The sequence below is a fragment of the Diachasmimorpha longicaudata genome, chromosome 10 (genome assembly GCF_034640455.1).
Source record: "Diachasmimorpha longicaudata isolate KC_UGA_2023 chromosome 10, iyDiaLong2, whole genome shotgun sequence".
NCBI classification, from domain to species: Eukaryota; Metazoa; Arthropoda; class Insecta; order Hymenoptera; family Braconidae; genus Diachasmimorpha; species Diachasmimorpha longicaudata.
The window spans coordinates 4536869-4564040 of record NC_087234.1 but is presented as its reverse complement, the minus strand read 5'-3'; the positions used below and the strand labels follow the sequence as shown (position 1 = coordinate 4564040).

The following is a 27172-nucleotide window of genomic DNA, read 5'->3' as shown; positions in this document are numbered from 1 at the left end:
GTGAAAAATAAATGTAGAGAGAGAGTAGTAACAAGTAAAGATGGAAAGGCACGGAAGAACTGGCGGGAATATACTTGCTTGAAAGAGGCAGGGCGTTAGTTGTCTGCCGAGTACGTTGGTTGCTCGGCACGCCAGCGTTCCGTAATCCTTGTCCGTTGCTGGTGTGTAGTTGAGTCTTGAGCCATGATACTGCTGATATTCCTTAAGACTTTCAGCCGGATTTTGACTATTTGAGGAGCCCAATGCGTGACTACGGGAGTGTAGAAGATCAACAAGTTCACCGGAATTGTTGAAAGTCCACTGGTACGTCAGGGGCACCGGGTGACTCTCCACGGCGCATATCAACGAGACTGTCTCTTGTTTCAGTGCACCAACTACAATTCCACTTTTACCTTCTTTGCAGACTGGAACAACTGTTGAAAGAAGAGATTGTCGTTTTTTAAATTAAATATTGTATTCATCGATTTTCTCAACTCAATAATTTTAGATCGTATCGATTGGAAAGTTAAATATACTTGAGTTCAATTCGCGCGGTTATCGAGCCTCCATGAGGCAAGAGTATCATCATTTGATATAAAATGTTGATGAAGATGTGCAATGAAGAAATACTTCGGTACACAAGGAGACTGGTATGAGAAAAATTGTCGTGCTGGCAGAGTAAAGCAGGTCCAGATGATTTTTCCGAATGGAATGGATTGCAAAGAATTTTAGGATTTTTTTCCTTTCCTCTATTTTCATTTCGTAACAATTCACGTTGATGGATAGCATTAACTTCATACACATCATAGAAGCTATATTTGTCGACCTCATTCACAAACCCTAGAAGAATAATCTCCAAATCTAGAGGACAAGCACCAATCACCATAAAACACTATTCGAAGAAGAACATATGTCGACCAGAGTTCGCATACATATTCCGTTTTCTCGAACGATCGAATATTCAGTGGCAAGTATCGATTGAGCATTTCAGAATATTTTAATAAAATATACAAGCCCGGTGAAAGAGATTTACAAGTTTCACAGCGATACAAACTATCAGTTCGTGTACGTTATACGTTTCTATACACACAATCTACGTATATTTATAGAATGCCCAGAGTCAACTCTGTACCACAGCCAGTCCCAAGTGCTCGTGACTGTTTACGAGGCCTCTCGAGTGGTCCCGTATTAAGGATCTGTTGAGGCTAACCCAAACACGTGTCTCCCTCCCTCTCGAATAAAAAACAAATGCATGAGTAAATGTAATTGATTCCACGTTTAAATTATGTCGTTAGTATCTGAACGGAAGACGTGAATTTAAGATTTCTCGTTTTTTATTGCAAATTTGTCCGAAGCTCGAAATTTATCTTAGTTTTTTTTTGTATTCCACAGGTACGATAATTCATTCATTTCATTTTTCCCTCACAGGAAGAGCCTAATTTTCACTGTAACGTTGACATATCAATCCCTCCCAATTTCCAAAACAAAAAAAAAACCCCGGGCACTTCGTTTTTGACTGATGAATCGTTCGATTCACTCGCGCAAAATGAAATTCCATCTCGTACGTTTTATATTCAAAATCAGATACGAATATTCACCCAGTCCCAACCCTCCCAATCACAGCGACCCACCCGCAACCCCCTACTCCCCTCTCCCTCCAAATTCACTTGATTTACGACTAAAATCATCGAATCGTACAATCGACGCTCGATAACCCATTTCCATTGATACTAACCGCGATTTAGTAATCGATTGTCCAATCCGATTAGACACCCACATCTCATTGTCCTCATAAGGCCCCCTCCCCCAGAATAAAACTGATTTCTCCGAAAATGGATTTCTCCGCAAAACACGTGGAAATTTAGTGTCATATCTATAACCAAGTCGTGGTCGTAAGAACTATTGGGACAGATATGAGACCGAATCTACGTCTTCTGGAATGGCGCCGTCTCTCCGGGATATCCAATCTCTCTCTCGTACCCTCCCCCACCCCTGCCCCTCAAACCCCTGGGCTTAGCACATTGCCGAGACCGGCGCGTTCACCCACACATGAATATTCAGTTTGCGCTTTACATACATTGAATATGCATCGCCAGTCCTTCCTTCCCTCTTAGGTCATTTACAAGATGCAGATACGCCCTGACTGCCGTATATACCTGTCTCTTTTTACCCCCTACTCCCATCCCTTCCCTGGCATTGGTGATTCGCCGTGTTCTCCCCCTTTACTTCATCCTTGCTATCATTCTAATAGAATAACCCTCTCCACTGCTCATGATTTTCGCACGTTTCCATTTTCGTCTAGGGCTATCCCGTACGCGAAAGAAAGTCAGGGAACGATTCTTTTACTCAGTAACAGAAACTAAGTGCCAAAAACTCAATGCTCATCAATTTTTGCACGAATGGACGAGAGAAAGTTTAGCATTGGAAGTATAAAATGCCCAAGTGCTCTTTGCAGGGGAAATTCGTAAAGAAATAGGGGAAATACTTAATTAATTCTTGGGAACGTTTGTGTCGTTTTCCTTGTAACACAAAAATTCTCCTAATTTGTCTCCGTGTGACTGCCCTGCTTGTACTATTTACAAAACTTTTCTCGTATTTTTATTTCTTTTCTTTTTTTCCCACTTGGCTTTATGCAGTGACCACACTGTGCTCATCGGCCCTGACCTTAACTAGCGGGGTGTGGTGACACCGAGGGGGACGGGGTTTTTCTTCGTTTTTTTTTTCAGGTGGAAAAATCGATTAAGTAATTATCGGGGTCCAATGGGGCTTGACTGATCGGTGGGGCTTGGCGATTGAGGAAAATCGGGGGGAAAAAAAAACGTGATTTGTTATTCAGATGTTTGGGGCTTTTGTAGGGGTTGGGTGGACTTACACATCACTTCGAGTTTTACGGTGTTGCTGGCGGTTTTTCCCTCGCTGTTGGCCGCCAGACATTTGTAATCACCAGCCGCCCCTCGGGTTATGCCTTGCAGAATAAGGGAGCGATCGCTCCGAACTACTCCCGCTGTTGCGTTGTTCTTCAGTTCTTTTTCCTGGTGATCGAGGGGAGATTAGATTGTTCGGTAAGATTGGTAAGATTATGTGGGAGGAAATTATGATGATCGGAGCCATTTGTATTCATTTAGGTGTTTATTTTTTCAATAAACACTGGGGAAAAAAAGTGCACCTTGAGAAGGGAGAGTTGTGCCTATCATTTCAAAATTTTTGCGTGTGCTAATTTTTTATTTCACCGATTGCATATAAAAAAATGATGATACTCACATCTTTGAACCACGCCAATTTGTAAACCCTCGGATTAGCTCTAACAATGCACTCGAAATAAACGTCATCGCCCTCCTTGATGCCGTGTGGATTAAGAGTAACACCCATTCTGAGGCTGACCACCGGCTGATGCTGCACGTCTAGTACCCATTTATCCTCCACTATACTGTCGGGAATCGATGGATTCTCAGCACGGCAAGTCAGGTACTTGCCGTCGTCCTCGATGCTTGGCACGAATTCGAGGATGCTGATGCTCTGATTGTTCTCCGGTTGATACTGGTTACGTGAGGATAGAAAACGAATGAGCCAACTGATTCGTATTGATGGCAAGTTGAGGATGAAGAGAATAGGGGGAAGAAGGAAAGGGGAAATTTTGTTAATACCTGGGGGAATTGACAATTAGGCATAATTGGATTTTTTAGGAAAGCTCTGATTGTGGTGTTGCTCACTGCAGTTTTTTACTCTCAATGAATATCGGGGTTGCAGGTGATTAGGGAGAAGATGTGGGGATGGTTGTAGAATAAAATGAATAAATTTAGAAAAATCGATTCCAATTTTATATGAAGAATATGGACCTGTTGAGAGAGATCCATCGAAAGTTTCAAATCAATTCGATTTTTTCGGAGAATTTCGATTGAGGTACTTTTGACAGCTTCTTTTACAATGGTAATTCTGGGGTTCCAGGTGATTATAAAGAAGGTGATGGAGTGTCTGCAGGAAGTGTCTGAAATCAAGCCTCCTCTGACTTTGGAAAATTATACAAGCTCTATGACTTCCATTAACGAGAAGCTACCCAAGTATTTCCTCGCAGTTGAGTATATGAAAGGGCTCCAGCCAATTACAAGCCTTTCATATAGATGAAATATGAAAATTTTCGTGGGTGAAAAGCTCTTGGTGGAGTGTACGACAAGTTCTCTGTCTACATTGCCAACCTCCTTCGTACCTTTGACAAGGATTAGTGGAGTCAGCACTCTCTCTTCATCCTCTTGAGAGGCCAAACCCAGTAAAAGTCGTCTGCGATACCTTGGGCACCGAGTAAACCTGTACAACACTGGGATTCAGCGTTGACAGAGTAAAAAGGAGACTTCAGTTTCGGGGAGAAGCTGGAGAAACATGGAGGGATGAGTGGAAACGTGATACTCGGTGTAAATGGGAAAAGTAAGCGGACCTTTGGGTTGAAAAGTTTGGGGGAGAGGGCAATGAACGACGTGAAGAAAACGAAGAAATGTCGGCAGAGATTTGCGAGATTGTTGAGAAAAGTTCGTCGTGCTGCTGTGGCTTTCCACGTGAAATTAGGGGGAGAGGAGAGTGCTTAAGAAGAGTTTCGAGGGGTCCTTTTGAATTGGAGGATTGATAGTTAATAGGTAACGGTGGGGATTATTGGAGAGAAATTCATTTCATGATTGAATGAAGATTGTTAATTTCGTTCTGATTAGCGGGAATTATTTCAATCGTTGGGTGGACAGACGGTTTCCTATGGTTTTTCTTTGATGAATTGCCATTAATTTTAAATTACATTATTAAAATAATTGATCTGACGCGTTGTAGTACCAGTGAAATATTCCGTAAAATTTATCTCTATTAAATGATCCCTCAGTCACCATTGAATCTGTCTTCGCCCGTTGCATATCCACATGAGAAATAAAATTGACACGCTGACGCAGTAGATTCCACAAGTGACAGAGAATCCAGTCTGTCATTCTTTCCTGCACACGCTTGATTGATTGCGACGGCAAATATTGACAGACGGCAAAGTAAAACGAAAACCCATCGTGAAAAAATCCACATTCACACACATAGATACATACACACCCCAACAAAAGAAAATAAACAAAACAGAACGGGAAAAACCCGCATAAACGCAAAGAAAGGGATGATGCGAGAGGGAGTCTGAGAGTCAGAGAGTGTTTGACGAGAAACCATCTACTCCACAGGCGGGTTTACTGGCCAAGTGCATTAGTGGGATAAAGTCGATCTCCCTCACCGACTCGTTGAACGGGTTGTGCAGTTCTCGTGGCTTTTGCGACCCCACCAACTCAACGCGGATTATCATCACCCACTGCGCATCAGTGGGAGGCGATAGTGAAAGAGCAGGGGGGGGAAGGGAAAAATGCGAAGCCTTTCAGTCTGATAACATCGGCTGAGGGGTGTAGAGGGAGAGGGGAAAATGAGAGAAAAGGTGGTGGAGTAAGTGATGGAGTCTATCCACTTTCTCAATGTGTTTCTTTTTTTTTTCGCCTCTTTTACTCACGTTTTGAATAACGTCTGTTATTTGCCTGCTGTCCTTCCACCAAGTCATGGCAGCTGGAGGCTTTGAACCCCACGATCTGCATTCTACTGCATATTTTTTGCCGGATGATACTTTGTCCTCTTTTGTGATGATCTTCACCAGCAACGGTTTCACTGGAAATTCAAATAGACATCGGTATTATTGGGGGATTGGCCTGTTGAGGGAAGAGGGGGTGGTTAAATTTGATGGAACGGTTTTTCAGGATGGTTGTTATTGCCGACCATGATTCGGCGATATTTTTGATATCATTTCCGCGAAATTTCTACGAGCACAATGGAATTTTTTTTTTCTAAGGGGGAAGTGATGAACTGGTGAGCTATTTTTGGGGCTTGTCAATTTAGTAACGAAGTGGTGAGACGGTTTAGGGGCATTTAAGTACTTTGGATATTTTTTTGGTGATGGAACAGATTCATACTCTTAAAGTAGAACATTAAAGTTGTCCTTTGGAAAATATTTTTGAATGTAATTCATAAAATCTTTTGGAAAGGGTAATTTTTTCAATTACGCCAATCTTCTATTAATAATTTGAGAATTGTCAATTTTCTGTCATGAAATATAGTTAGTATAGAAAGCCGAAAATCCAGATGATTTGAGGAATTACTGAATGCCCTGATTGAAAATTTCATTAATATTTTATCTAAATTTTTTCCCGTTAATTGAGCCCAATGTAACTCCCTTGAAAGCCATAAATAAGCGCTCCATAAAATTTCAATTCATTTCCAAAGCCCTTGTCCTCCACTTCATTTTCTACTCAATAAATAATTCATGAATATATCAGTAAAAACATCTTCATTATCGTGGTATTTCATAAATTACTAGCTCCGACAATTATCGATGATGTATTGTAGACAATTAAAGTCATTGAATCCATAAAAATGTGGAGAAAGCCTACGGGAACGATAAACTATCCGAAATTAGGGAGAAAGGCCAAAGTTTCTGGGCGCCTTGCAAGACCTCCCTCAGCACGACAAAGTGATAAATCTTAATTATTTAATTTCATATCCAACTCGTGTGTAGAAGACGTCTGAGAGCCCGTAAATGGTTGAAAAGAGGCCGCAGTATGTTTCGTGTTTTCATAATTACAACAATTAACGTATTTCCTGGGTGAAGTATTTTCTAGCTCGAGTTTATCTGAATGCACGGCTTTCACGAATATCAAGGTTGTATGTGTACGCGGAATCATTCCGAGGGCAAATATTTCTCTTATCACATTAACATCCTCGTAATAGTGATAATGTCTGGGTGGCAAATATAATCTACTATTATTTCGTACTTGGGCAAACATTCAGCCATGCGTTAAACCTGCGTGCCACGCGTTTCATGGGCGCTGTTATTAACAAATGTAGGTGTGTAGGTGTGGTTGTGTCTCGGTGAACTTGTTTCAACATTTAGGGGTAACAACACTATTAAAAATAAAACGGGTCAAGGTTGGATAACGGTTATTTAGTAGGTGTGAAGTGGATTTTAAGCGCTTGAAATTATTCATCTATTTTTCATGAGAAGGTGTTATTAGATCATTTGGGGTATGAAATATGGTCCAGATAATTTATAATAGGGAGATGAAATTTACTGCGTTGCAAGTAAATTTTTAAATCTCCAAAAATCATAAATAAAATGAATATGCAACTCGGTGGAATTCTGTGAGTGTAATTTTTCGTTTTTTAATTTTAACGACACTTTGAATTTTTGATTAAATGAGATTGCCTTTCACAATTTTCTTTATGAAGAGTATAAATTTGTTCCTAAATTATGAAGATTAAATTAAATGGAGAGTGATTACGTCATGATAAGCTTCTTTCATGAGGGACAAGTTACAGCACTCGCTATAATGAAGTTAGGTAATGATTATTTATCATGTGTGAAATGGATTTTAATCACGTGGAATTATTAAATATGATCCGGATATATTACAATAGTGATAAAAGAATAAAAAATACTCGAAAGTCATTAATAGTGATTTTTTTATTCTTAACCGCAATAACTCATTGAATTTCTCATGACATGGAACGTGTTCCAGTTCAATTTTCTTTTGTGAGAATTTACTAAAATGAATTGATAAATTTATGTCTAAATTATGAACATTAAAGTCAGTGTAAGGTATGGAGATATCGTCGTGAGATTGTTTCAACATTAAGGGGGGGGGGGAAAACTTCTATTAAAAATAATATGGGTCAAGATTAGGTGACGATCATTTATCGCGTGTGACATGGATTTCAATCACTTAAATATTTTTATTTCATTTTCTCGGAAAAGGTTTTACTAAAGAGTTTGAACTATATGTTTTTGGAAAATCATGAACAAAAAAATTACAAGAGAAATAATTGAATGAATGGAGCCGTTGAAAAAATGTATAAATCGCACCTAAAAAATACAATTACATTTTTTACGCCGTTTTCATAATCAACCCTGAAATATCAGATAGCGCGTTATCTCACTCCCACCAGCACCGATTAGTCTGGAATTTTGCACGGATGTTAACTTCAAAGATAAAATAATCAGATAAATTTAACACTAATGTGCCATTAATCCGTCATCATTAATGCCTCTCCCCTATCTTTTTATTACACAAATCAAGATAACTGTTTTCTCACCCCTCCTGTGAAATGCTGCACGCCTACAAATAGCTCTCGAGGGAATTGAGATTCGCGTGAGTTCACCCCTTCCTCCTAAAATTTACCCCTGTTCCCCTAAACATTAAGTCTGGTCGTCGATTTCACCGCTGAGTGAAAGTATTCTCTACCCTCTCTTTAAATACCGTCACGTGCTCAGAGGGGTTGTCGAGAGATTCGACAGGACTGTTTTCCTAATACCCATGAGGCATTCCAAAGTGTAGTCGACAGTTGCCGATTTTCCTCAAGCCAATGACGATGTTTATGCTGCGAGAGGGATGCAAAGGGGAGAGGATTCTTCGGGGGATTTTCTGTCGCTGATGCCAAGTGGCGCACACGTGAAAATCAAATTGAAGGGGTGGGGATAAGGGAACGGCACCGACACGCAATTCACTGATCCGTCTTACAAGAGGCGTTACTGTTATCTCTTACGGGAAATCTACCACATGGGACTAACAGGTTCAACACGTGATACGCCTCTCCTCCTGTCGCTTTTGTTGTCTACTCACTGGTAACATACACTCAATGCACACTTTGACGTATACGTAATTGCAATTTTAATGGGTGAATTGTGGATGACGGAGGGGGATGGTGAATCGTTGCGTATTGAAGCGGTAATTTGATTTGATTTTTATTGGAAATGGGGACTTGGTTGGCTGGCGTGCATTTTGGTATGAAAATTCACGAAATTTCGATATTCGAAAATTAAACATTCCATTGGTTTCATGGGAAAATCAATGGAAGATGTCGATTTGAAGGTAATTGGCCCGGTAAAATTGAAGTACTTTCTATTCTGAATATTCAAACATAACAGCTATGAAATTGTATTAATTGAAAAGCAATCGAAATAATTAATTTCCATTTATGAATATTACTTTAAAGAGGAATGATTTTTATTTGAAGAAGTCGCATCTCTAAAATTCCCATAATTACGTAAAAAAATAGAGAAGCATTTGATTAATTAAAATGTCAAGTTTCCGTTTCTAAAACTGAATCCAATGCCAAACATTTTAAATCTTCATTAGAAACCGATGTTGCCTCACTCCGAATAAAGAACACAATAACGAAAGTGAGATGGGGTTCTCCATGGCCAAATGACTCCAAATGACTTAATGTTTTTCGAATCGCGTGTTTTTTTTTCTTAAACACAACAATTTCGGTTTGATGGATATAAAATTATAGTAGTAGAAGTGCTGGGTCATTGTTTTTACACTCACTGTTAACATCGAGTATCACAAGCTTCGTCAGAGGTGGCACAATGTTGGTGTTGTTGGCTTGACACACAAGCCTAGTTTTTATGTGCTGTCGTCCGATGTTGGGATAATACAGCAAATTCGTTGTCATATCAGTTGTACTGTTGTACTCATACGAAAGATCGTAGACATTGTTTTCGTAGTACCACGTTAATCGGGGTGGAGGCCTGCCACCGCGTGCTTCACAGATAAGTGTCACGTCACTTCCTTCGTTGTACGTCTCCTCCATGTGTGATATATTTCCAGATGATTGGTGACGAATTACAGGCTTCTCTGGAGGAACTAGACATTCAAAATCAGTACCAACTCATTATTTTCTCATCAAATTTTTATTCACCTGCTCTATGATCAGTAAAAATGATGAATCATTTCCATAAAAACTGGTTTTTCAAAATAACTTGCAAACAATCAATTCCATCTACGATTAATCAACAATTTTCATACCTATGACAATGAGATTAACATGATGTATGGCAGTGGGTGAATTGCTGTAATCAACTCGGCATCGATACAATCCACCATCACCAGTCTTAAGTTTATCAATACTTAGGTGAGCTGGATGTGCGGCAGTCATGAAGTATGCCCTTGCACCAAGTACCCGAGGCGATGACCATAATTCAGCATTGCTGAACTGCTTATGGCGTACGTCGACCCTGCGGGTGAGATTGAGCGGTTGCGGTCAGTTGTGTTGGTTTGCAGACCGACAGCTACGGCTTCCTCATCGACCCCCTCCCCTCCCCGTCCCCCCCTCAACCGGGAATCCAATGGCCCAAGACCAAGTGAAATATAAACACCATCGAAGAATCAATCGATAAATGTCCATGGCCGTAGAAAAGGTAGCGATACTGTCAGCTCATTGGACTTGTTGGATCTTCGATCGAGTTTTAATGCCCGTAAAATTTATATTAAGTATCGCAAAGTGTTGCACAAGTACGAATGGAGGTAGGAGAGGTTTACAGGGACTCCAGTGAGAACTATGTTTTGCCTCTTGCCTCTACCTCTCACTAGAAGTTAAATTGCTTCGCGCGACTGTGACACCGTGTAGATTTCACGCCAACCACTCGTCGGGCGAGGCTATTCCCGAAACTGCCAAAGCAACTTGCGCATTCTAATTTTCCAACTCCCTTAGGATTTTAATAATATACTGCGGGGGTGATTGAAGTTTTTCATGGAAACAAAAGTTGGAGATAAATTACGATACAAATCAGGTGCAGCGATGAAAGTTGTTTCTTGGAGACGATTTAATTTAAGATATTCGTGATGACTCTGAGTGCAATAAAATATTTTTGAAATGCAATAAAAAAATTGAAATAATGAATCTCATTTAAATGAGTTCAAACAGAGCCACAAGTTCCCGAAAACTATACAAATAGTGAGGATGAAGAATATTATCTGTTTTTTTTTATGGGAAAAAATTGTTTTTACATGCACTTTCGATGGTTTTCCTATTAGATATTTTAGTTTGCGCATCGAGAACAGGGAGCAGTTGAGTGTTTTATGACTCATCGAAGGACTCCCCAGAATATGAGCTGTAAACCTCGAGCGAAAAATAATGATGTTCAACTTACGTGTAAATGGGTGGACCACCCTCGCCCTTAAACCAGAGTACCATGTCAACGCGATCGTTTCTTCTCGTCAAAATGTTACACGGTAGCTGTGCTTTATGTCCAGCCACGCCGTAAACATCAGCGATTGGCACTGAAACACAGTAAATAAAAAGAAAGAATCAATATTTGTGAATCGAGCCAGTTCATGAAGTAATGTCAACCGAGAGATGGAGTTGGTCGATTTTGGGTGGCAATTATTAACTTTTCAATCGATCAAATTGACCAGGACAAACATTGCTACACGCCAGGTTGTGCATAACCATTATGGTGTTTAAACAAAATAGGGTCTGAAATTGATATATTTTTATCGATTTTGTTAAATCTACCAGTATGGCACATGCCACCTGTTATTTTTAACTTCCGAATACCAAACTATAGACCCACACTAGCCAGTAGTCGATGATTCCCATTTGGAAAGTGTTTTCTGATGTAATATAATCAAATTTGATGATTCCCAATCCGAGAGAAGACTTTTATATTAAAATGTTTCGAACAAAAATCATCTCCCGTCGCCAATAACATCGTAAGGACTCACCGAAAATGATAATGATAAACACCGAATTATTACGCAAAAGGAAGTAGTCGATGTCTCATCTATCGAACAGGCCCATTTTGGAGGAAAGCCCAGTGAACCGGGATTTCCTGTTTAATTATAACCTTCTGCGGGACTTTTTTTCTTTCTCCACTGGTGGAAAATCCCTCCCTTGATTTGCTAGAGTTACAGTTGAATGCGACTTCAGGGAAAGGAGCTAAAGGGGGTGGGTGAAGTGAGAGATAGTCCCAGGTACCTCGTAGCGAGCCCAAGTGAAGTCCCAGGATTGAGGCCGGAGTGCTTTCACTGTAACTACCCCGGAGACCACAAAGTAGATGGTGTAATAGCCTTTGCGCATGGTAAACGGGCGGGAGGGGTTTTGATGTCGTACTGCCAGTCTACCTGATCGGATTAACATGTAGATGGGGTTATCAAGATTTAACGAGATTCGCCCTATTCCGCACCATGCCAACAATGTTGGGCATCCTCTTGTATCATATTTCTGGAGGTTTCCGTGGATCTGTTCTGTCTATTCATATCTTACGGATCCTTCATGCCTGTACATACGGCTGATGGAGAGGATGATGGGGCGATCCTGATGAGATTGTGCGACTGGGGATTAGAGGGATGACAAGTTTTTTCGAGAATTTGATTGAGTTTATGGGGGAGAAATTAATTGTTTCCCTTCGCATTTGATTCTCATTAATTAATTCAACTGGAATAGTTGGTGTTGAGGCTATTACATTGATTTATTTGTTAAATTAGATTATTAAAAGAATACTCGAATAACGAAAATATTGTATTCACTTTGAATGTAAATTTATTAATGATGTCAGAGCTGTGTAAAATATTTGACGTCCTAAATTTTAAAAAATTTAATAAAGTTATGGATTTGATTTGAAATGAGCGTTTTCCTGAGGCCATTAAAGAATTAACATAAAACTAACTAATTTCAGGATGGAAACGAAGGATTTTTTTCCTCCATTTCACGTCAAGCGGATTTAAAAGATGTTTGAAACATTGAAATGGAAACAGAAAATTTATGTCAAAAGCGAAAAGAAAGAAATGGTCGTGTGCAATTTAAATTTTTCCGACGAATTGTCGTGGTTTACGGGATTCTCAAACTGTTACACAGTTTATGTACTTTTTTTCCTCTTGGATAAGAGGCCGGGTAGATATTCGAGGATTATATGAAAGTTATGAGAACTTCGAGGAACGCCTGGGACACAGTTTTCAATGCTCCAACGGAGGTGCTGTTTTCTCCGTACCTCAAGCCACGAAACAATTTCATTTATCGTGAGAAAAATAGAGGTTTAACTCTGGTGAACGAGAGTGGGACCATAAACTTTGTTGAGAGAGGGGTTTTCACGCTGCATCGGGGGAGGAAATTTTCGTGAAGAGCATGAAAATGAAAGGTTCCTTGATGCTGTCATTGCGAGGGAAAAATGAGAGGCTCTACATCCATCAGACTTCAATTTCCTTCCGAATATTCAAACTTTTATATTTATATTTACCCTGTTTTGCATTCAACGGTGAGTGCGTAATTTACGAGAGATTTATTTTTGTCGGATGAGAAATTGTGAATGGGAAATGCGTCAGGGAAAATTCATTGCTAAAATTGGTGTCTTCGAGGGGCTTCAATTTTAAATATTGAACATAAAAATGCATTTTCAGGTCATCTCCAGCAGCAATGCAGCAGAAACACCTTAATTACAACCTAAAAAATAATATCATTGGATTTTTTCGGAATTAATAAGCTGTTGCATTTGAATGGCCACCATTGTATATTGGCATTCAACTTAAGATCCCATCGTTCATGAAATAAATCTCCCATCTACATTGGAACGTCGAGGTAATTGCGAACGATTGGCTAGTGATTTATGGAGATTGGTTTTCATCATTTTGTATTTCATCATTCGATTCGTGAAGACATATGAGCAATTTATTGTGATTGTTAAGAATGCCAAGACATTTCCCTTGAAATTTCAGTTGTAATTTTCTACCAGTGAACGTGAATTTGAGAACAAGAGTGTCTTAATTTCAGTCCCTAGTTTACCCCGTGTTTTCGCCCCACAATTCCCGAGTGAATCATACAAAATTAAACCCCTCTCAGGCGCTATTTCTCTCAATATAAACTCGTCTGCGGCCTTCTCCCTCGATTTTAACATTCGTATGTATTTTCAAAAAAAAATTCGCAATTTCTACCAACAAAACACTGATATCTAACACAATCCCCTTTGCCATTCGTATGTAACATATCTTTCCAACTGACAACTCCTTTATGCACTAGAGAAATTTCACATTTCAACCCGTGTTAAAAAAGAAATCTCCACCGCGATGTTGTCTCTCCCCTTTCCACGACTTTTTTTTCTTTTTTTTTCATGCACCAATGGATCAGAGTGACATCAAAGCACCGCCAAATCACGAATACATTTCGGGTTCCGTGTGGCGAATAACGTCAATCCAGAAAGAAAAATACACGAGCGTATCTTCCACTTTTATCTCTATTTTCTTTGGATATTATTCAATTTTTCAATTCCACTTCATTCTTCATTTCTCCAACGCACCTGCTCTGCCTATGTCCTCCAATTAGTCTCCCCTACCAAAATGCCATTCATTTTGAATCAGATCTGTCCGTTAAAGCAACGTTTAAATATTTATCGCATCGTCAATTATTGGTGGTCCCCGAGAACTCGAGCCACTCTTTGATTTTCTTTTCACTCAGTCCCGGCGCCAGAAACGTGTCCCTCCTCTTGAACCCATTAATTATATGACGTCTTGCGTCACAAGAATAAAATAAAGAAGAGAAAAACGTTTAAATCAGATTGATGCTCCTTCCTCCAACTTCTGACGGTCATTAACACCACCCTGGCTATTAATTCCTCAGCGTAAGAGCCAAAATCGTCAAATATATTTTTTATTGTGGTCATCTTTACTCCTTTTTCATCAGGAAAACGATATTTTGCAGTTGTTATCCACACGATGCGCATCGTCAACACTTTTATCTTCACATGGAAAAAGAAAAACGAAAAAAATTTCGGGCCCCGTCCAGTAAAGTGAGTTTGGACTGTCTGTCCAGGGAAAATTTTTGCCTGAATTTTCCCGGAAAAATTCACAGCTTTTTTTCTGCGCCCATGATTTTTATGTTATTTTTCCTCTTATCTCTGGCACTTGCTATCTTTTGTACAACTACCACCCCCTCCCTCCTTGTATGCATTTTTTGGAAAGGTCACCCACGCCGTGGAAGACATAACGAGCGATTCAAGCCCACGCATGGCGCCGTGACTTGTCGAGTACTTCAAGAAAAACGAAATTACGAAGGTAACGAACCCATTCAGCTCTCGTTCAGACGTGTGATAGAGACAGAGGGTTGAAGAGTCGAGGCGTTTTAAAATGAAAAACGCATTGCTGGGAGTTTGAGGAGGTAAATCGAGTTGATAAACGAGACAAAAGGAAAAAGAGATTACGAAGGATTCATGTATTTTTAAGAAACGTATTTTGCTGTTTTCTTTTTGCTCTTATTCGCGACGGAAATAATTTAAGAAAAAAAGCTTGGAAATTTTCACGTTCCAGCACTGGAAATTTGACAGTGAACTTCAATAATTGTTCGAAATAAATCCCAGAAGAATATAATTATCTGAATAAAAATCTCAAACCAATAAATTAAAAATTTAATGTATCCTATGATTAAACAAGAATTTTCTGATTTTCAATCACTCTAATAAAATATTTGATTAATTTATAAATTTTTAATTATAAAATTCTTTGGAATTCAATTTCCCCGGAATGTGCCGAGAATGTGAGTGAAATATTCTCAACATTCCACCCATAAAAATCCAAATTTAATGATTTCTTTCACTGAAGAAAAATGGACCGAAGGAAAAAATCAATCTAACCTTTGGTATCAATACCCGAAAATGCCGATATTTTCGAATAAATGTAAAACCCGTGGTCCTCGGGCCGATCTAATCCATCAAACAGCGAGAAGATTGCCCAAATACTCCAGAACTTCAATCATCCAATCTCCCCAAAAGCCCAGTGATGCATCCGTGCATTGCGGCATTACATAAAGAACGAGATCAGATTCCAAAGACGCTTGTTATTTATTTCACCTGCCGAGGGCTGGGCGTTCCCTCACCCCAGGACCGGTTTACCCACCGGAAACATCACTGGGCCCTCCCATGCATGTGTATATTGCCCATCTCCCGCAGTCAGGTGCCAGTCGAATGCCTCTTTAATGCTCCTGGCTTTAATTCCACCATAGCCCCGATATACCAAGAGATCACTCTCGGGAAATCTGACGATCTCCGGAGATTGCTACTTAATTAACGTTATATACACATGGCTCAACCGCTCCACATTCAGGGCGTCGAGTCACCCAAAAGAAAAAAACATCTACAGAGAAATGTATTCCCATAAAAAAATTCTCGCAACAGAATTTCATTATTTTGAGGGCCTTTGGACACTTTCATTATCTCCACGCTGATGCTAATTAAATCCTCACGTTCGTAATTTCTCAGTCAGCGAAATCACATGCATTAAAGCATTGGGACGAGACTTGTTAACGAATGAATCATCTTTCACTTATCGAATTTTATAGCTCCGATAAAATTAAGTACATTTAATACGGTGGGTTGATAAATAACATAAAGTAAATGAAAGTTATCTTTATCGTTGGGGCTATACTTTCTTCAAGTACTAAACACGTTTTGATAAATTTCAGAAACATTGCCATTTGCAGATTCAATTTACAGAATAAATTGCAATTGGAAATTTGCTGAAATTTCACTTAAAATGTAGTGGCTATTTTCACGAGAATGAAATTGCGTCGAAGTAGAGATATAAATAGCTGTGAAAATTAAAATTTCAGGTACATTAAGAATATTCCCTCATCTCATCCTATCCAATCGAAAATCTATTCCGTAGTATTCTATAACGTCACCAGGACCTAGAAACCTACATAAATTCCCTTTTCGTGTAAAATTTTCGTGGCATCGAAAATGGCCCAAAATAAAAAAAAAACAGGCATATTCTGCGCAAATTTGATTCGTCACTAACAATTCACGTGTTCACAGAAATTCCCCCCCACACTCACAAAGGTTAAGCACTCTCTCAACCCATCAAGCACCTCCTGGCCCCGTAAACAATCACCAAAAATTGATGGCCCCATCCTGATCACAGCCCCATCATAACCGCAAAGGTGAGAATAAAAAATTCCCTCCCGCAGGCGATGAATACCTAAACCCTCTCGTTGCCATTTGCAAAAAAAAATTCCCCACCTCAGTATGATCACCCGATAAATCAGACACCGCGGAAAGCACCACAGACAACCCATGCATTAAGGCCCAACAAATTATTTAGCCTCTCGGCTCAACTCCAACGCCCCAATCTTCCCCTTCCCCTTCCGCCCTGTAATTCACACCAATCGTACGAAAAGTGCAACAGAAACTTGAAATAAATCTCGTGAAAAAAAAAAAATACCCCTGGGCTCCCTTGGCTTCCCTCCCCTTACTCGCGGTGCGGCAGTTTCACTTTTGTTCTCCCTCCATTAGTCAAGTATGCAAATTAATTGAATACACTTCGACGTTTTCCTTGTCCCATCGTCATTTGCACATTGAAACTATTATCCGTTTTTTTTTAACCTCTGCTCATACCGCAGGCACTTTGAGAGCATAAGTCAGGCATAAAAGGCAAGTGGAGGGCCCTCTCCCTGGGGAGAACGCAGGTCTGATATAATTCATGACTGGCGGAGGGATTAATGTCTAGCCTTTTACTGCGTCTCTGGGTGAGAGGTGCGTTGTGACGTGAGATGTACCGGCATGTATTCGTACATAAGGGTTATTTCAAGTTTCCAAGATAATTTTTTTTCTTCATGATAAGAGAAATCCGAATTATGTATTATATATTATACAGAAAGAAAATTCTTCAAGAACCACGTCGGTTCCGTAATCGGCCAGTGAGAACAACATTCGGTAAAAATTACGGAACCATTGCGCACTTTTTCAGTGAACTTTCAGGAGAAAAATGCGTAACTGCTCGGTAATTTTTTCTAAATACTGTTTTCAGTGGTTCATTCCGGGACAGGCACGTAGTTTTTAAAGAATTATTCTCTCCATGTATTGTACACTTATAGACATTAATAAGAAGAAATTAAAAATAATTAAATATTTAAATTTCTTCAAATGTTTTATAAGGCAAGCGAAATAGATCGGTAAAGAAAAAGTTGCACGTCGTTTTTTAATAGAGAATGGATTTAATCGTAATTATCCTTGAAATTTTAGTATAAATGTAATTGATTATGAATATCCAAGAGTGTTATGAGAAATATAAATGCAAAATTCTCAGCAATGTGTAGATAACTGGATAATAAGGCACATGATGATAGAATGAGCGCTATGAGATAGGTTTGGTGGGATCCCGGGATTCTACAGAGGATTGACAAGCGCGGATTATCTTCAACAGAATAGTAGGTGAAAGATACCGGATTATACTGAGATTTATACTGTTTCTGTCGACTGGAGATGGAAGGGAGACTTAGCTGGACTTGCGTGACGGATGAGTGTGTGTAATTTGTGATTGCCGTTTCCATTGACGAGATTATAAAAATATCCGAAGAAAAATCCAACAGAAAACTTGTACAGAATTTAATCGTTCGTTTCCAGTAAAGTTTTTTGGAATCTCTGACCGATGTTACTAATGAAAGAAAAATGCTTTTCCGCTTTTTGTGAGTTTGCCCTAAACTTTTCCAAACATTTGACGACAATGCAATTACGTCGATGTATAAAAATTAAAAACTGGAGGCGATTGTCCCTTGTTCAATCAACGTCAACGTCACTCTCTCAAGAATTACCAGCCAAAGGTTCGGGAAATTGTGCTTTTTCCCTCGCTAGAACAACGCCCGTTTTTACAAAAATATTAACAATCGAATAATGATCTGCAAAAATTTAAAAATCCTAAAATCCTATAAATCCGAAACGCATTCCATTCAATTCCATGTCGCAATGAAAGGGCAGCAACGTCGACTTTATCGTGTTACAGTAGTTTATAAGCGGAATAAAAGCTTCAAATAAATAATTCCACCGATTTTTTTAAAGCGATTTAGCAAATTATTGAGAAAAACAAAAAAAAATCAATCTTCCATCGTTGTTCTCCTCTCATTCAACAATTGTCACTTCACAAAATACTGAAAAAATATCGCCCTATAAATTACATCGTCGTTTTGTTATTAATTCGTCGTTTCTGGCCGTTACCATTATTATGACCGTGACATTTAATCTCGTGGCGTAGCGCATGTGAGTACCTCCTTTAATAAATAATCCCTGAATCACTTTACGATTTATTGTGTTATCGTTAAGCCTCCCAGTCGTTGCCCCACCATATACCCCCCACCCCCATGTTCACCACCCTTTTTCTGCCATTTGTGCATCGATGAAACACAAAAAGCTCATTGGACGAGCGCGTAACGGCTAGGCGCCTATAACAAACGAGCAACGAGCCATGCCACTGCGAAAACCCTCACACCCTTCATCTCCACCTCTATCCCCTTCTCGTACTCATTCCTCCGGAGTGCAGGTTTATTTACGAGCAGTCGCGTATTTACTTCCCGGTAATTGCAGCAGCTATTACAACTCGATTTATTGCAATTACAAGTTTTACTAGAACTCAATGTCCATACTATCCTGGACCCTTGTCCGGGATACTCAAAAAATTAGTGGGGTGAATTCTATGTATATTGTCCCATTTTCAAGACATCTTCTGTCAATTATAAGTTGATTCATTGTTGCTGAAATTTTTCCTGGAGATCCTGGGAATATTTAGGGGGTTGAAAATGATTTTTTAGACATTAGACGTCAACTACAACTCCATTCATTAGAGTTCTAATTTTTCCTAGACCTCAATGTCGACCCTGCCATTGACCCTTACCACTGATGCACTCGAAAAGTTTGGGAATTGAAGGAATTCAATTCAATGTGGGGGGATGATTTTGGCAAAGGGTGAGGGCTAAGTCCCAAAATTCTAAATGTTTTTTAAAAATTTTGGCGATGGCCAGGGATTTTCCAGAAATTTTGAGGGATTCTAAGGAGTCCCCAAGAGCCCTCCACCAACAATCATCGACAAGCACCTGATAATTCTCACGAATTACCCCCGCTCATGAGTAGAACCCTCGCAAGCGAATAAAAAATCTTCTAAACGATCCCATAAAAACATCACCCAACTTTTCCAATTTTTTTTTTCACCAGAAGAATGAAGATATAAAAACGGATCGTCATGAGGGGTTACATCACCGTTCTGCACCGCTGCCTGCACTCATAATTCGAGTTTCTCGCATGCCAGACGCGTGCCAAGTTACCACCCCCTCCTCATCTCCCACGAGCCAACCCCTTCATCATCCAAAAACTCTCGGACAAGCTCCGGGTTCGTTGTTCTCCTCCACCATTCCACCAAACGGCTGTTGACGCTCTAGGCGCCTCGCTCACCACTGCCTCTCCGGGCGTAAGAATGAAAAAAGGGAGAATGGCGGGGCGAAAGGAGAGGGGGGGGGGGAAGAAAGCAGTTCAAACACAAACCCAAGCCCTATTTTCCCTCCGCAGGACGTGCCCGCGGTATGTTCACCACCCGTGGGCACTTTCGAAACTCGGCACCATGTGGTCCATCCATCTCTTTTTATCTCCTTTACTGGTATAACCCCATTTCCAGGCGCGTCACATCCCCCCTTTTCCGTCGATTCTGCGGCTGTATCTGGATATGTGATGCCAATTTCTCTGATTCTCGATTGGAGTTGAGAGTTGCAGTGGAAAAAAAAAATTGAAATTTCATGGACATCAGTTGTGGGATAATTTATAATACGGGGGATAATGAGGTACTTTCACTGATTATTTCCACTGATCTCATTTCAAAGAGGGCGGATGAAGAATCCGTTATGTTAATTATAATCTGATGATTCCGGACGAATCTAACAATTTCTTCGGATGTCCATAAATTGAAAGAGAGAAAAATTCCAGAAAAATAACGATTGAACGTGGGTTGATATTAATGAACCCTAAAAATTCACGTAATTATACCGTGCGTGCGTAAAGCACTTTGCGCACTCTAAACTGTTTCAAATGATATTTTCTTGAGGCGCAGAAGGCGAATGTAAGATCTCGTGGGTTTTTTCACGAGCATGAAGAGCTATTTGTCTTAACAATATTTCGAAATTCCACTTTACGCATAAGTAATAAAATCGACCCGATAATTCAATAAAGGTAATTCCCAATAAAATATCCAACTCGACAATCTCGAAAATTTGCCCAAAGTATTCCAAACAAGCCGCAACCATTCCACTGATGCGCATTACGTATTTATTGAGGTGCTGGGAGGAATCCGTCCATTTACTCACTCCTCCATTGTACACAGGAGACGGAGGGAAGAGGTCTGGTGGAGAATTTCATCCGTCGTCCACGGAGCCATGCGAGCCGCTACTCTTTCATCCACCTCCTTCGCCCCCGCCACTACCACGCTGGTTTCTCGGTATTCCAGCGAGTATATGCCACGAGTAATAACATCGTTGGTAGAAATACTAACGTTCCCCATCCTCGTACCAACCCGGGGGCACCCATGCGCACGCTCTACTTATCCAAGACGAAAGATTACGAGACAATTCGCTTCACCTCACTATCCCCCATATCCTATATATCCCGGTCTCCTGGTTTCTCTCCTTTTATTTCGACTCATGTAATTTCCTTGATATGCCAAGTAGATCTGCGGGTATATTTGCTGCTTGATATTACATTATGTATACGGAAGGTACTTTCGAAATTGGCGGAATATATTTTTCCGGGTGATGGAGAGTTTCATCAAGAATTTTTGACGGATTTTTTGGTATTAATAATTCGGATGAATTCCTGGGCGGAGCGAAAAGTTTTCCAGAAATTACTGAACCGTTTGGTAATTGCGTATGGGAAAATTTATTTATAAAAATTATGGGATTAGTACTGGACAGAATCACGATTTTAACTAATCCTGTTAGGAATTTCAGGATTAAAACGCAGCTCCTAGAAACAACTACCCTTCCGTACAATATTTCCTATCCCCTTTTATCCCTCATTTTTTCCAGCGGATGAAACATTAACAGGCAAACCCATAATTATTAATATTTAATACTCAACGAAGATAATTATGGATGAAGTTATTTGAAAATAATCGTTTTTAACGGCTGCAAAATCACAATGTCCTCAATCCTAAATTCCTCACTGAAAACCCTGTATCATTTAAAAATATCTTCCACGAGTTATTACCATCCACTAAAATTTTTTCCTCTCATATTTATTGTATTCCTCCCTTTTGTCGCATATGAAAAATAAACAAATGGATCTGTCCAGCGCATTCCCCTCGAATAAAGTTGAAATGAAAAAAACAAGAATGGTCTCATAAAAGGCAATGAAAAAAAAAAGAATGCGCGAAGCTCTAGTGAGGTTTACCGATAACAAAAAAGTCCAGAGGGGTGAGGGGGAGAGTATGAAAAAATATAAAATTGTTCAGGAGAGGAAAATATCGGAAATGAACGCGGGATACCACGACGCTCTCGGGTCGACCGGAAAATGTGCGCTGTTTCGCGTGCACGGGGGTACGTGAACACGCACACCACCGGCATTTTGTGGCAGGAGAACGAGAGAGAGAGAGAGGGAGGGAGAGAGGAGGGGGGGTGCACGAGCATAGTTTCCATCGCTCTTTAAACTCTCCCCCTGTCCCCCTGTCCCCCTCTATCCAGCTTAATGGCCCGATTTATAAGATATCGATTAGACACCGGATACCAGCAGTCGAAGTTTACGTTCAATCGAGTTTTCCACCTCTTCCTTTATCGTCGTATGCCACGCGTCGATGAAAAAAAAACATTCCAGGACTGTTAGTTCTCCCTTTAAAGAGACCTCCTTTCACCTGTGAGCACAACCCCTCGGTGACTTTCACGTATTCTTTTGTGTTAGTCACAGATTTCAAACGCTTTTTTTTTTACTTTTCACCTTTGGTGACGAATCCCAGGACTTTTCATGTCGAGTGAGGGATTTTTTTAATGCGAAGAGGGGTAGAAAGCGAGGGGAGTATTCGAACTTGAATATGCACAGAGGGAAAAGTTGAATAAAAATTATCTCGTCAAACGCAGAAAGTTAATCGTGGAGTGAAGTTGTAATTCAACGACGATCGTTCTTGGGGTGAATGTGGTACGTTTCAGTCGATGAAAAAATGCGCTGGAACGAAAAATAACGGGAATTTCGTGGAAAAATCAGGAAATTAAGTTCTCATCCGTTTTGGAAGTGTGACAAGAGCTTTTTGATAGCATGAGGATGATAGAAATTTAATTTAAATGTATAAAAATGTAGCGCAATTGAACAGCAACACATCTGGTAATCGTTACATTGTAAGTAAATTAATGAATCTTGGGGCTTCAGAGGTAATAAAAAATAATCAAGAAATTTTCGTGTTCACGGAAAATTCACGGGTATTTAATTAATATATTCAATAGGGTATGTTCGGTTGAATATCGATGACACTCAAATTTTAATTCCTCATCCATTATTCCCTGAAATTATAAATCTCCAATGTTAGTGTAACTAAAACCTCCCAAAAATATCTTTACGGTTAATATCCACCGAAAACGTTTCAACGAAAGAATCCAGTTTGACCCACTCTCCTCTAACAATTCATCATCAACTTCCATTGTTTGAAAAATAAAAAAAAAAACGTGACTCCCTCGATTCGACGAAAATCGAAAATTTAATAATCCACTGAAAATGTTGAAAATGGCATATTGAAAATACCAATGGAACTTCGTCGATTGAGCAATAAAAACCCACCAATTTTTTTCCAACCCTGTATGTGCATAATTGAATGGTTCTTCCACGTATGATGGATGTGTAACTGAACCAAAATGCCTTCCTGTGCACGGTGTACAGGCCAATGGCGCAATGTGTACACCAACGAATGCGAGGGAAAGAACGAATGAGCGGAATAGTTGAAGCTGGGTTCTGGAAATTGGAAACTAGTAATTTATGGCTATGGTGGGTGGTGGTCCGGGGGTGGGTTGGGAAGAGGGAGGGAAGGCCGAGCCACTGAGTTATGCCGCATTCGCTTCGGGGTTCTCTCCACGCGTTGCCCAGGTAATTGCGTGTCGCACAAAACGGAGATTGCGCAACTGGTTGGCGAGGTGAAGGGTGATTCAAATGGAAGAATTTTTTATTATTTATTTTCTATTGTGCAGATCCAAGTGTCCTTTCCAGCATTTTAATCCTCAATTTTTTTACGTGAATTGGGGTGTTATATTCCGGAGAAATTACTTTAGTTTTTAATTGGGGGAACTGACGAAGGGAGGCACGATTGTTTATTTTAGAAGTGAGATCCGTTAGACTGAAAATTTTTAGAGGTGTTCAAAGGTAGAAGGGTGATTTGGAACTGAGGCTAAGGGAGAGTACGTTTGAGGATTTGAAGGATTTTTGAATATGGGATAGGAGGGTATGCAACAGGGGAAAAGGTTCTAAAGATGGAAAATATATATTCTTCATCAATTGCCCGTCGAAAATCGACATTCGAATTTTTCCCGAATTGCAAAAATACTGTCCAACAGCGCGATATTCAAATTCAAATGCATTCCCTCCATTATAAAACGCCTAGCAACAGGACCACATAAAACCTCCCATGTTCCACTTCAACATTAAAATACCATAAAAACAAAAACTCTTCACCAATATTCATGACCATAAAAAAACTTTCCTTATTCCCCCGAGGCCCTTCAAAGTGTCAATAAAAAATGAGATATCACACGTTTGAAATAGAAAAGAATGTGTCTTAACGTCTCAATTTGACTTTCACAAAATACATCCAGACGTCTTGGAGAAAGATCTCTCACAATAGCTTCCTAATTCCAACTCCTAGTTTTCCCACAAAAAAAAAATACTTCATCATAAAAAAAAACCCACACACACACACACACACATACACACACACACACTCAGACGTGCGCTGAATTAAACTTCCTGAATTCCCAGCCCCCTCGCATTTTATTCCGACGCCACCAATTACCCCAAACCGACACACTTACCCCTGTTCTCACCCCGCCCCCTCTCCTTTAACCGCCCATCCTGTGCGTACAAGTCTCAGTCTAACGAGGCCCGTATTCTACCACGAGAGTAAACGTTTTACCTTATTTACGATGTAAAACACAACATGAGGAAAACTCGACGTATCCCAAGAACATGCAGCCCTAACTCAGCGGAGAAAGAGGCCTCAGTACCGGTCGTCATGTCGTAATTAAGGTCCCGGGTGTCGAGCAAGTGAGTGGAGTGGGGGGTTACGGTGAGCCGTTTCTCCATAAAGGACACGTTACGTCGGCTAATGCGTCCTGCGGCTGTGCCCCAGGGAGAAATAACTTCGGTCACGTTGCTTCTAGTTTCCGCTCTTTTTTTCTCTCCCTCACCCACCCTCACCCACGCCACATACACACGCTGCCCCACATTTTTTCACCATTTTTTTTTCACTCCTTCTCTCTCATCAGGGAAAAATCCATGTTTCAAAAGTTTTCTTTGCCGTTCCCTCTCATTATCTTCACAGCGACCCACTCGGATTATTATCCCCAGTCTCTGTGTCATTTGTCTGTCATTGTTGGAGGCGGTTGGTAGAAAAGTGGCTCTTCCTCCTATTTTACTCATTTTTATCTGAAATTCTCCCTGGAATTCTCCACGAAGAGAAGCATTCATTGAAAATTACGTATCATTTCCCTAATTCCGGAGGAAAATCCCAGAATTTCGAAAACAATCTGGTATTTCATTAATTTTTCATGGAACCATCGCAAGTCGCAAAAGGATTCCCAAAATTTTCCCTCAAAATTCGAATAACATAATTGATCTAATCCACAAATAAATCGTCTCCTGAGGATTACCTCGCAACAAACATTTTCTAGAATGAATAATTCGAAGAATCGTTGCATCAAGCATCAAAATGAGTGGAAAATCCCTCCCCCTTCCCCTGCCCCCACTCAGAATTCTGTAATAAAGAGCAAATGCAGGGTGGCCCGAAGATTTACGAAGTTGTATTAGCATGAAAGCGAGTTTCTTGATATTTATGGTAAAGTACGAGTACCAGGTTGACGAAAGTATTCCCTAATACTCTGACACAATTCCCCATCCACCTCCAGAATCACCAGCAACCTCTAACCCCTCCGACCCTCACTCTAATAGTTTCCTACGTTAATAAGCTGTTCCAATATAAAGCCGTGATTTATATCATTGCGCTTGGAGTTTTTTCAATCCCCCCTAAGACATCGTAACTCAAACGTTCATAATCTCCTCTTCCTCAGGTTAATGTCTCTTTTTTTTTCATCTTCCAGTTGACAAAATAGGCTCGAGTTACGATTTGAAAAAATGAGCACAAACGGGTACTGTCAATGACGGTCTGCAGAGTTCAATCGATACTCCGGGATTATCGACGTACGTAACCCCCCCTCCTATAGGCTCTGTTGTTCCCTTCGAGGATTAACTTCTTCGACCTAAATCAATTCCGGGGCCGACAAATCCCCATGGACTTAGCGAACATGACGCTGAGTATTTCATGGGTTTGAAGGATTTTGCAGGTTCTGCTCTCGGTTAATTAATGGCTGTGTACGGCGAAACGTGGGAGACATTCGGGATTTTTCAATTGTTCAGAAGTAATCACTAAATTTTTTGGCTGCCATTATGATGCTGAGGAATTTATTGGCTTCTGGGATTTAGTGTTGGAGGGAAAATGGTCTTAATAAACGATGTTTTATCGTAAACATGTAGCAGAAACTGACGTTCACGATAAAAAAAATAAGTTATGAACAAAATGAACAAATGGTGCCACCGGCTTATGTGTCATTTGTTAGGAATTATTAAAAAGGACAGAAAAAAAATAAAATACCTTTGATAATATACAGAGTGACAATTTTTTATTCTGAATTCAATGTTTGGTCATAAGAAAGACGAAACGATGGACGATTTCTAGGCCATTTCTCCCCTCAGTGAAATTTATCCTCAAAATAATACGAAAATAGGGAGATTTCGTACAATGAAATAGTGGAAAATGGCACCGAAGAGGATGAGTGTACACCCCACCCTCGGCTGGGGCCAATATGAAAAGACGTCCGGAGTCTTGTGAAGGAAAAAAGAGAATCTGAGAGGGGGAAAAAAAATCATAAAAATCATGAAGAAGATAAAACAAATCCTCCGCATCTCAGGAGCCACGGAAGAACGACGGGAACACATACATACACACACCAATGGGATTCCGTGCAGCCGGCAGTTTCAGAGATGAATGAGAAATGTTGGGTGCACGTAAAAATGTCGAGTGAGTGTCATGACATCAGGCAAATATTGCGAAATATGTTAGTTCTGTAAACTCGAATGTTTTCAGCAAACATATTTTTCATGAAACTGAGGGAGACGTCCGGATATGGAAAAAGAATTCTCTCGCATTGCTGATGAATCTCTCTTCGTACCGGGGTTTTGACAAATATTGGATGTAGTGAGACAGATATATATCTCAAGTTTAATTCGAATTTTCACTCGAATTGAATCACATTAACGACAGGATTATTCGGAAATTTATTACCGTTTTTAACTGGAGAAAAGATTGCGCCGTAAAAAACAATGGCC

General features: G+C 40.0%; 1 protein-coding gene across 4 annotated transcripts in view; it reads right to left on the bottom strand.

Annotated features, from left to right (window-relative positions):
* The window catches only part of LOC135166407 (hemicentin-1-like), a 57550-nt gene that overhangs the window by 12652 nt on the left and 17726 nt on the right, over nt 1-27172 (bottom strand). For all 4 annotated transcript variants that reach the window (XM_064128573.1, XM_064128574.1, XM_064128575.1 and 1 more), the window contains exons 3-9: nt 10961-11090; nt 9837-10045; nt 9357-9674; nt 5492-5643; nt 3241-3516; nt 2852-3011; nt 79-413 (exon numbers count right to left, since the gene is read on the bottom strand). In XM_064128573.1, coding sequence (XP_063984643.1) covers nt 79-413; nt 2852-3011; nt 3241-3516; nt 5492-5643; nt 9357-9674; nt 9837-10045; nt 10961-11090 — 1580 coding nt within the window. The remainder of the gene's footprint in view (nt 1-78; nt 414-2851; nt 3012-3240; nt 3517-5491; nt 5644-9356; nt 9675-9836; nt 10046-10960; nt 11091-27172) is intronic.